The sequence below is a fragment of the Centruroides sculpturatus genome, unplaced genomic scaffold (genome assembly GCF_000671375.1).
Source record: "Centruroides sculpturatus isolate CEXI.00-Female unplaced genomic scaffold, Cexi_2.0 scaffold82, whole genome shotgun sequence".
Classification (NCBI taxonomy): domain Eukaryota; kingdom Metazoa; phylum Arthropoda; class Arachnida; order Scorpiones; family Buthidae; genus Centruroides; species Centruroides sculpturatus.
Genome location: NW_019384498.1, coordinates 169662 through 181854, shown reverse-complemented (window position 1 = coordinate 181854; position 12193 = coordinate 169662). Strand labels below are relative to the sequence as shown.

General features: G+C 31.5%; 1 protein-coding gene across 1 annotated transcript; it reads right to left on the bottom strand.

Annotated features, from left to right (window-relative positions):
• Positions 1–5901: 5901 nt before the first annotated feature.
• Positions 5902–8752, bottom strand: LOC111621986. Its single transcript, XM_023364279.1, has 4 exons — positions 8672–8752; positions 7510–7743; positions 6770–6904; positions 5902–6001 (listed from the first exon to the last, which is right to left on the bottom strand). The coding sequence occupies exons 1-3, from the start codon at positions 8716–8718 to the stop codon at positions 6841–6843; spliced, it is 345 nt and encodes a 114-aa protein (XP_023220047.1). The 5' UTR covers positions 8719–8752; the 3' UTR covers positions 5902–6001; positions 6770–6840.
• Positions 8753–12193: the final 3441 nt, after the last annotated feature.

Here is a 12193-nt window from a genome sequence, read left to right as displayed (position 1 = left end):
ACCGGTGGCTGTGTACTATGCCGGACCAGAGTCAAGGCATAGCAACCAAAACAAAACTAAAATTAAATAAGTGTGTCAGTGTCTGTATTCAGGAATTTCCTAACAATGTGGCATGTATTCAATATAGTGGCCTTCTGTAGTGTTATGTATGTATTTCTACTCAATTCTAATGTTCCCAGGCTTTTGTGTAGTGTGTGTGGTATCACACCTGTACAGGAAAGAACAACAGGTACAATAACTACCCTATCCATCCTCCATAGATGCCTTATTATTATTATTATTAAAAGTAGATATTTTCTATAACAAGAACCTCTTTTGAAATACAAATAAATATAACAAAACTCTGAAAATAATAAAATACGAGATATGCGATAAATATTATGCTTGCTGATATTATATAAGCATATATAGGCAAAAATAAAATTTTTATCATATATGCCTTTTGGTAAACCTACATCTGTGTTTTGAAGAAAACGTATTGTTGGGCGAAAACTGTTTTGTTCTATTGCATTTTTGCTTATTTTCAGATTTTAATACTATATTATCAAAATCTCATTATTTAATCTATATTATCTCCATTTTTATTAAAGTCCGTTTTCACTCATCTCCCCCATTGACCCCACTAAAGCAAGTAGCAATTTTTCCTGTGTCTATTCTCCATTATTAGAATAGACACACAAAATTGCTTCTTTCTGTAGTCGGGTCAATAGTGGCAGGGGTGTACTCGAAAATTAAAAAGTGCCATGGCTCTAACCGGCTCCCGAGTTTGAATTGCCATTGTCTATGGAGGCGCTACCGTCTATGGAGTTTTGTATGGGTAAAGCGCAACTTTGTGACACAATATCTGCAAAATGTCTTAAATGCACAAAAAATTTACCTATATCAGGGAGGCGAACCTATGGCACGTGTGCCCAAAGTGGCACGTAATGAGGAATCATCTGTCACGTAATGTATCATACGATTTCGATTTATCACATGCTTTTTTCAATCCTTTCGGTTTATCATCTTATCATCTCTTTTCAATTAACTTTTTTATATTTATTCTAATTAAAAAATTTGTTTAATTATTAAAATATTGTTATTCAAAATCTAAAATTTTGGCACGCATAAACATCTTTAAAGCTAAGTATGCTTACTATATGGTACACGGGCTCAAAAAAAGTTTGCCATCCCTGACCTATATATTCGTAATCAGCGCAAAAAATCTGTGCAAGAAGGATTTTTTCAGTCTCTTGGCCGAATTATATAGTCTAAAGTTCAGCTTAGATGTTCAAAGTTACAAGGGCTTCGTCCTGCTTAAACCGTACCTGGTACCAGTGCACTGCCCTGGTACGCCCTTGCACGACTACAGCGCTGAATAATGGAGATGAGTCATAAAGACTAGTAAAAAATGGAGAACGGTAAGAGACGGGGACGCAAAATATCTAGGACGGACCACTCCCTCGAAAAACCCCGGGAATTTTTCAGGATGTAATCCGTCTGGGATATGTCGGCCCGTTCCTCACCATGTGGATACCCATTGTGGATCTGGCCAAACCCGTAATAGGTTTGCTAAAAACGCCCTCTTAGTACCCACAGGAAGGTAAGAGTTAAAAAAAAACTTTTCGTAAAATTAAATTTAATTCGTACATCTTTTTCTACATAAAAAAAAGAATAAACTACAAATAGAATGAAATAAAAATTAAATATGATCATATTAATACTACTATTTTTTTATTAAACATAAATCAAAATTAAATATTATATGTTTTAATTTAATAAAGTCAAAGATACATTTTAATTACTAAAAAATATAATTTTTTTTATATATGTGTGTGTTTTATAAATATAATAATAATAAATGTTCATCGAAACCCACACTACTTAGAATTTATTTATCCTCATGTAAATCGAGTAATCTGTTAAGAGTCAGACTCTTAAGAGGTTGGGTCGTGTTGGGCGGGGCCCACCAGTGGCCAAGCGATCTTCGTACCCTGAACACTGGGAGTTCGGTCGTGTGTACCCCGAGCACACCAGTGGCCAAGCGGTCTTCGTACCCTGAACACTGGGAGTTCGGTCGTGGGTTCGCGCCTCGCTCGGACGGGCTGGCCACGTAGAGTTTTCCGGGTTTTTTCCACGTCTGTAACGCCTTTTCCATTAAAAAGATCTCCCAGAAGGCATCCCTCTAGGCAGATCGCCCAAGTGTTGCGTTGATATAACTTAACAAAACAAACTTAAGAAGTTGGAAACCCCCTGATACACAGTAGGCTTATATTATGACGACTCAGAAAGGAAAAAAACTAAAATTCAATTTTTAATAAATTTTGTACAAAGTTTAATAATTTAAAAAAAAACCTTCATCGTCTTAGTCGCATAACTACTGTAATTCATAAGCACTTTGTACAGTATAAATTTATAATCCTGGATTTAACGAGTACCGAATTAACTTCTTTTTATGAAATGTCTTATTTGATAGCTTTACACCTTCATCGATAACTTTTTATCGAATAATAATAATATATGATATAATTTAAACCGACCTTTGTGCACCCTACTGTTCATAACAAGTTTCATTTTCTTTGACCTTCTTCTGTCCATGTCGTTTTTGATGAATTAATAATTAATTAATTAGTATATACGTGTTGTCGTAATTTTTGTGTCATTTAAAGTGACCAATCCGTTTGCTATTTAGAATTCGATTAAAATGATATTTTTACAGTTGCAAAGATAAATAATAAACTGTATACAAGTCGAACCCCCTATAACACTGTTGATAATTCCGTTTTATATGAATTCCATGTTGTACGAGTCAATTAGATTTTACAAATATGTGAACCGTTCACAGCCTGGCACACGTATTTGTAAATTCTAAGTGACTCGTACAAAATTAAATTCATATAAAACGGAATTATCAACTGTGTTATAGGGGGTCGACTGTATATACCCAGTATTTTAATTATATATGCTACGTATATTGTCTCTGATAGAACAATATGTACCAGTGGCGTGCTGTCATTGGAAGCGGTGGATGCACCGCTTCCCTTGTATTTTCTAAAAAATAAATACATATTAATNGTGATTATTATTATTTTCTGCCAATATTCTGACTTTAACATTTTCGGGAATTTAGCAGGTCACCGTTATGAAAATGAAGATGTGAAGATAACAGTTTGACTGTAGCTGCCTGCAGAGAATTTTGTTAAACAACGTTTTCGTCTAGGTGATGCAGATTTACTGAAGATTCATTGTTACGTATCATTACGTGATAAAAATTATCATTGTTACGTATTTCACACGTAACTGTTATATTACTCAATTTTTCCTTGTTTTCTCAACAAGTATTCTATGATATTCCATTACAGTAAAGCCTGCATAAGACGGAAACGCACGGTACCGAATATATTTTCCGGTTTTCCAGCTTTCCGTTCTAAACAGGTTTTTTGATTTTATAAATAGAAAATCGCCCCAGTCGAAGAATTTATCACGTTTGGGCAGATTTCTGTTTCATTCGGGTTCTGTCTTTTACAGGATTTACTGCATACGATCTGTAAAAAAAACTACATAATTATGTTGAAATTATTTTTTAAAAATGCATTTGTATCTTCGTTTATTGTTACACAAATTAATGAAATTGACATTTTACGTATTTATTGTTATTTGAATTGTTAAAATTGACTATTTTTACGTTTATTTCAATACAAGAATTTAATTTGAATAATTTTTGAATTTGAAATTGTTCATATTAACCGTTATATACACGGTTGAATTAATATTGTTTACATTTATTATCGTTCACATTGTTCATATTATTATTATCTGGGCTGTAATTTACAAATTAAAGAACTGTACATTTCATTGTTATCCGTCTGACTGTCTGTCCTTCCTTAAAATCTCGATAAGGAGTTAGATAGATGTAAATACAGATGAAATTTAGAAAGCTTAGGTATTGGACATATGACTAACTATATACGAACTTCTGGGATGAACCGGAAGCCACGTGATTTTTTAAATTAAATGCAAGCTGGATTTGTGACGATGTCATAGTAAAACAATTGTATTATTTTTATTAAATATTTGCTGTTAGTATCTAAAGTATTAACATTCATCTAAATTATCTTCAGTGAATAGAAATGAGTGTTTTCGGGGGGGATTAGATTTAGATGAAAAAAATCTTGGTAATCGTACAGCCAGGAGTATAAGCAATAACACTTCAGACATATGCCATAAACAAATAAATACAGTAAATCTATATAAGCCGGAATCACACGACTTCCGTTTCGCCGGGTGTCCATTTTGAACAGGTTCTTACACCACCCAATTTCAATTATCGTTGAATACTATAAAGCGTGTTAAATTTAAATTTAGGGGGCTATTCGAAAGGGGGGAAATCTTTCATTTACATTAATTGAAATCGAAATTACACTCATTCTTGTGTTTACATTGTTATAAGCGAAATTTTTTAAAAAGTATATTCATACAATTGAAGAATATTTTGTACCGGGTATGTACCGGTACATCCACCACACATTTTATTTCACCAGTAAGTTATTATTATTTTATTTTTAATTGTAGCCCTTATATCGTGGCTAGCGATTCGGAATGTAATTGTGATAAAAATGCATTTAGAGAAGTCTATGGTTTTTACTGGCTTATAGAACAAACGATACGAATGGACTCTAGACCATCACTGACGTGCAATTGACTGATTGCCCCTGGATGTCGGCTTCTTACAGAAACACAGCTTCCCTATCATCAAATGTCAGGGCACTCCACTGATATGTACTGATATTGGAAATACGAACATTAAAAAAAAAAAAAAAAAACTGTTCTTTTTGTGACACGTATGTAAACAACTTGTACTTAAATACTTTATACACTGATAAATTGGAAGTGGGTAAACATTTTACATACTTGTCTAGAACCTGGCACAAAGCTGCACCACTCCAATTATTCGACAATACAAGCTTTTCATGTTTAATTTTAATCTAAAGTACAAAAATAACGACAAGTTTTTGTGATCTTGAAATAATTAAAAGCAAAATCAAACAAAAATGTTTATTAGACAACGAAAACTATTTACAGAGACAATTTGTACTTTTTTAATATTAATATTTTGGTCGCATTTAATCATTCATCAAACTATCTTTGTAAAAAAGATAATTAATTTAGAAGTTTTCAAATTGATGCAAGGCCAGAACTGTGGAGAGAACATCTTCCCGAAACATTCTTAAATTGATTAAAATTCCTTTCTTTTGCAGCTGCATCATTTCAGATACCATTTCATAATGTGTATGCTTTAATATTTCAGAAATATTTTGTTTTATTTATCTTTTCATGTTCATCGCCTTCATCAGGTAGTCAACAAATTTAGATAACAAAATAAACAACGGACACAATTATGGAAAGCCGAAATTCGGGTAAACACAATTAGAAATTAAAATTAGAAGAGTCACAATCAAAGTAAAGACAAAGTTCGAGAGGACGCAATTGGAAGTCAAAATTGGTGAAGTCACAATCTAGTTAAAATCAATATTCGAGACGTCACAATCGTGATATAATTAAAATTAGAGTCAAAATCGGGATAACGTCAAAATAAGGAAGTCACAATTGAGTTAAAGTGCCATAATCGGAGTAAAGTCAAAATCGAGATAAAGACAAGTTTGAAGAAGCCACAGTCGAAAAGTCCAAATAAGTGTTCAAACCATTCTCAAAACAAGTGAGCAATTTCATTAATCAAGAAATATATTTCAAATTTTTAAATTTTTTTTATTTGCATTCTTTTATTTTTTAAAATTTTATTAAACTTTTTTTATCTTTGAATTTTTAAATCTTTTCTTGTTATTTTTAAACTCTTCTTAAATTCTTTTTGGTTATTTTATAATGAACAAATAACAACGAAAATTAAAATTAAAAATAAACAAACACATATTGTTTTGTTAAACAATAAACATAATAAATAAAGAAAACAGTGTATGTACTGTACACTGCATAGAGATGAAAATCTCTAAATTTCTTCTAAAATCTGTGAANGTATATGTATATTCTTGTCCAATTATCGACAAAAATATATTCTGAAAGTGTACTAGTCTCGTAACATAGGAAAGTAACAGCGTAAATGGGAGTAGAGATTAAAATATTCAGCAAGTTTATGTGAATATGAGTACATGAAGATTCTAATGTAATCAAATTAATAATAATATTCGTTTTTTGAAACCGTGTTTTCGTATTTATTTACTATTGAACACAAGACTGTGTTATTATTAAAACACTTGGCGTTTATCCACTTTATTCAGTTGAATAAAGTGGATAAACGCCAAGTGTTTTAATAATAACACAGTCTTGTGTTCAATAGTAAATAAATACGAAAACACGGTTTCAAAAAACGAATATTATTATTAATTTGATTACATTAGAATCTTCATGTACTCATATTCACATAAACTTGCTGAATATTTTAATCTCTACTCCCATTTACGCTGTTACTTTCCTATGTTACGAGACTAGTACACTTTCAGAATATATTTTTGTCGATAATTGGACAAGAATATACATATACTGTATATATAATTCTAATACTTTAAAAGCCTAGTCTGTCTATATGTAAAATCTGAATCGTATGAAGAACATAATGTATCTCCACGTTAATACACGTTTCCTGTTCTCCTGTTACCTGGCCATTTATGTTGGTGGTACATCGGGGATAGAAATAGTGTTTAATTTATAAGTTGAGAGTGGAAAATCTCCTAAGTGCTGAGTATAAAACACAAAAATATTCCTATTAAACACTTACCCGAGACAAACCTGGACAAAATCAAGCAGATAAATCTTATACTTGATGCAATGATGGAGGAAAAGAGATCCTTATTCAAACTGAACGTATTCAGTTTCTTCAATTTTCATGTTTTTCCATACTTTTTGCGCTGATCTGGAATGTGAAAAACAAGTTTAATTATTTATTGAAAACCTATATCTGAATTTGAATTTTATCAAAACATATTGAGAGCGCAATATGAAGGTTCGGCCGTATTTATATTGATTGATTGCAAATATTATATCAAATTGAGAATCAAAAAATGTTATATGTATTCATTCTGAATGATATTCTTTCAGCGATATTTTAAATTCAATTTTACTATTTTAAAAGCTTTATAATTATTGGGCTGCAATTTGAAAAAATTATACTATAAATTTCCACTATTAAAAATTGCAGCCCGACATTGTGACGATGTCACAATAAATACAGTAATTGCCCGTTATTATCATTTTCATTTGTAGCTTATCTTTTCATTGGATTAGAAATGAAACTAGTTTGGCAAATCTCGATGTAGCGCCAAAAATATAGGAAAGTTATGCCAATTTCATAAAAGTTACGAAGTTTTCAAGCTCAAATCTCTGAATACATCTTAATATTGTGTATAATTGTTGCTGTTTGAGGTACTTCGGTTTAGCATCACACTGGATTCAGTGAGAATTGTAAAGGCGAACGAATGACCGAGCTAAATCGAACTTTCTACTGACATAGAAACTTACCTCTTGACTGGTTTCCATACTGCCTTGAAGAAAGATCCGGCTTTTTTCAATGCCTTTCTATCTCTAATAGCACATCCAATGGTATATCCAATAGTATAGCCAATAGTATAGCCAAAACTATTCTCCGTACTATCTTCTTGCTTTCTAAAGTCTTTATCCATTTTCATCTTTGTTGGAGGAACCATAACGTTATTATCTAATCCATGCTCTTCCTTATCTTCAACCAATCGCTCACTAAAAGTGGAAAGAAACAATTTACAGTGCAATAAATATTTGTAAAATTAATAGAGAAATTAAAATATTTTATCTAACCTTTCACAAAATTTTCCATGAAATAAGCAAATTATCGGTTAGAAATTCGCGTTATTAAAGTTATTAGTATTTTGTGGACGTGTAGGGCCTCCCCTAATTTGAATTCAGAATTCATTACTGTAATTCTTATCTCTGAGATTTTTTGGTTTAGTCAATGTCAGAAGAGAACAGTGGTGCTCTATCGAACTTTGATTATATATACAGGAGGTATGTGTCACTTAACGATGGATCCAATAGCATCACGTCAGAGGTCTATAGTTTTTAATGGAACCGATGAATACGTAGCCGCCTGTACCTTTTCTACGTGTAGATAGTTATAGATAGATATATAAATAATTATCAACATTGTGTTATATATATGGAGTGACTATATATTCATCGCCTAAACAAGGAGAGTTTTGAAGAATGAGAGAAAAACCTGTCTAAAAATGACTAAACTTAATTTTAAAAATCCAGCAACGAGTTGCTTAACTTTCCCGGCAACATTTGATGGCTCCATCTGTTATGATATTTTATTAAAAACTTTTTATATTTTTAACTATTGTGAAATGGTAAAAAGCTTAATTTTGAGGGTCTCTACCCTCATTTTAAAATATTTGTAAATGCTAACAAAGAGTAAAATTGTCATTAGGTCTGACCCTACTCGAGATAAAACACATGATCCCTTTTATCTCCCCAACCCTCGATCTTTAACAACCAAAATTTAATAGCATCGATCTTCCTAATACACAATTTAAATTAAATTTAATTAATTACCATTTGCACCGAGCAATTTCTTTTTAAAGCCATTAATTTTTCGAATGACTTTCTTATTTGCACAAATATCAATAAAATGTGAAAAATTTCTTACCCCAAGGGTGAAGGCAAGGGTCGATAATCGCTAGAATCAAAAAACATTTTTCAATCACTCGAAATCGCACTCTTCGCAATAAAAGAGCAAAACAATGAAAGGTCAATTGTTGAGTTTCATTGTTACCCGTTAATTGAAGAAGATAGAAATTTTAATTTTTGGTCTTTTTTTTTTAAATTTTTTAATCTTGAATTTATTTGCATACAACATTAAAGCAATAGAAACTGTCAGATTTAAGCCTTATGTTTATTGAGAATAATAAATTGCAAGTATTGTCTTCTGATGATATAATTGAGCAGTTTGCGGCTGAGAAGAGTCGAAAGTTGCGATATACACGATAAACTATGTAATAAGCTATATAAAATATTCTTTCTTATAATCCAGGGACTAGTGACTTTTTATCACGTCTCTTTCCGACTATCCGCATTTATATTTGATAAGATTTAAAGAACATGTCGCGATAATTCATTGTAAAACTAGTATTAATCTAAATAATAAAACAGAGATTTAGGACTATGGTATGACGTCGTAGTAAACGATAAAATGTATTATAAACGCGAAGTGGAATAGCGCGGTAGTGAGATATCGAAACTGATGGATTCATGTATTATGACGTTAATCCTAATCTTTGTTAAATCATAGTTTAATTTTTAAAAAGAGATATTTACGTATCCTTTTTTTTAAATGTGTAATCTGAGGAGGATTAAAAAAATTATTCCCTCAATCCGAAATGCATTGTTAAAAAGTGGAAAGAAAGCCTGCCTTTCTTGTCCCAATTTTTCCAAGTTTCCACCAGCATACTTTTTGTCATTTCGGGAAAAATGTGTAGTTCGTTTGATTAAATTCGATAATACAGTATATGTTATTTCATTGAAAATTTCAAAATTCAAAATTTAGAAATCTTTCTATACAATTACGTAAAGCAATAGAACCAAACTTTCTTTGCCAATATTTTATTATTATTATTAATAATAAAAAGATAATTATAAAAAAGTTCATAAATTATGTATCATTTGTTTTCATATATTCCATGTTTTTATAATAATTTTTAATATTACGAGTAAGTGTGTTTTTTTTTTGTTTAGTTTTGTGGCGCAGCTTGGCCTTTGTGGCCCTTGCGCTAAAAAACAGCAACCAACCAACCGTTTGTTTAGTTATGGCAACGCAACACTTAGGCGATCTGCCTAGAGGGATGCCTTCTGGGAGGTCTTTTTAATGGAAATGGCGTTATAGACGTGGAGAAAACCCGGAGAACTCCGCGTGGCCAGCCCATCCGAGCGAGGCGCGAACCCACGACCGAACTTCCAGTGTTCAGGGAACAAAGACCGCTTGGCCACTGGTGGGCCGATATTAAGTGTGATGGCATTAAAGTTTTCCATTAATTTGAAAAGATGTATATTTGAGCACAGTATGAAAAATATTTGAAAAGTTTTTGAAATATAAGTAATGAAAATATGTGTCGAATATTTTGGATATCTCGTTACTATGTTACGCTGGAATGTATAAAAACTTAAAAATGAAAATATTTTTTCAAAAAAAAGAAAAGAAAAAAAAATAATAATAAACTTGTTTTACATATAAATCAATTAATTAAAGAACTAAAATTAAATTATTTTGATCAAGATGAAGAAATTTTTAAAAACATTTCACTGAAATAATGAAGTTACATAAAAAAATAAAATCTGATTAATTACTGTTACATATAAACTTATAGAATTAACTAGCTGTTACTCACGGCTTTGCCCGCGCGGATTTTGCAAGCAAACCCCATTTATATTCAGTATTTCAATAACCATAGTAATTGTTATATAACATCTACCGCTAAGAATGATGAGAATTGCTGAGAATCAGACGAGCCATTTACAATTTGACAATTTTCTGGAACGTTTACAATCGTTCTATAATCGAACCAATATGCAATAACAAATTCAAATTGGTTCAAACATATGGTTAAAAAATCAAAATATATAAAAATATTTATAACAATATCTGAAATGTTATCAATTTAATACACCTAAGTACTCAATGAAGACTAAATGTAGTAAAAACAAAAAAATTGCATCTAAAATAGCATAATAGAAGCCGTTCTCCAGGTTAAGCCTTAATGCTCTACTTCTCCCCTGCAGGGGAATTTTGAAACATCCCTTCTTAGTGTGCGTTTTCATGATGTAGCCTAACTGTGTACCAAATTTCACCTCTTTAGGTTCAGCTGTTTGCTCTGGGCAATGATGAATCAATCATTCACTCAGTCAGTCAGAACAAGTAATTTTATATATTTAGATAAAAGTCTGCAAAGACTTTTAATGTCTTGGTTGTTAATCTACGTGTTGCACTTTTGTATCAATTATCACTAGTAATGAAATTTGGCTATAACATTTGGATCCTGAGAGTAAATAGGCCAGCACAGGATGGAAATCATCTCCTACTCCTCCAAAGAAGGTAACTGGCAAGGGAATGGTGATTACCCAAGAACCGGATTTTTAGGTGCTAAAAAGTGCACTTTAGATGGATATTATATGCTATAAAAACCTCAAAATATGCATTTCCTTTTCTACCACATATTTTCCATCACCTCATCATGATTCATGAGTTTTTCATATATATATGTATATATATAAAATCAGTATATATATAATATATATACTGATTTTTTGGCTACTCTGTTTATTCCATGGACTAAACATCACATGCAGAAATTTAGGAAACATTATGCTCAAATTCTGTTCTGTCCTGCTTTGACCATATATGCTGCTTAATCCGAAAACAGCAGAGGCGTAGCTACTGTGGAGCAGTTGGAGCAAACTGCTCCAGGCGCACGAATCACGAGGCGCCAAGTTATAAAGGGGTAACTAAAAACTTGTAAAAACATTTGTAAAAAAATTTTTGGATGTAATAATTAATCAATTAACTATTAGATTTGAATACATTCGACAATTATGTACATTTTCCAAGTGCTTTTCACCTGCATATGTTGTTGCATTATCTGATAAAAATATTCTGGAACAATCAGAATTGTTACACTCGGCATATTCGCCTAGTTTTGGACCTCAACTGCTTTGATTTAAAATGCGTTTTTATAGTCAGGTAAAAGAAATTACTTCTATAAGCGAAGTTGCTAAACTACTTTTATTTCACACCGTAGTCTCAAATAGATTCTCCAACATTATTACAGCATGCCTCATTTTTTAACTTTACAGGCGATGACAAAGAAGTTTTTCAAAACTAAAATTAATCAAAGCTTATAGTTACAATTTTTGTGATAACTCAGGATTTATTTTCTTCATAATTTGAAGTTTAGACTATGTACAAAAAGTCAAAAAACTTTTGAGTCCTTCTTTATCCTTTATACACCACCATAGAAGTAACAGCTTAAAAAAATGCTTTGAAGAACTCTTCTTAAACACTGATAAAAATTGGTAAAAAATTCCACAAGGTTAAAAAAGATCAAGTGTCAGCCTTTCATTGTAGGTTTCTGACACTTTTACAATTAAAAACACAAAGAAATTCTTCACACTATCATTT

Excerpts from the sequence above, each read along its gene's own strand:
- LOC111621986 (XM_023364279.1), bottom strand. The coding sequence starts at position 8,718 with ATGTTTTTTGATTCTAGCGATTATCGACCCTTGCCTTCACCCTTGGG. Across the intron at positions 7,744-8,671 it reads CCCTTGCCTTCACCCTTGGG|TGAGCGATTGGTTGAAGATA; the intron begins GTAAGAAATTTT and ends TTCCACTTTTAG. Across the intron at positions 6,905-7,509 it reads GTATGGAAACCAGTCAAGAG|ATCAGCGCAAAAAGTATGGA; the intron begins GTAAGTTTCTAT and ends TTCACATTCCAG.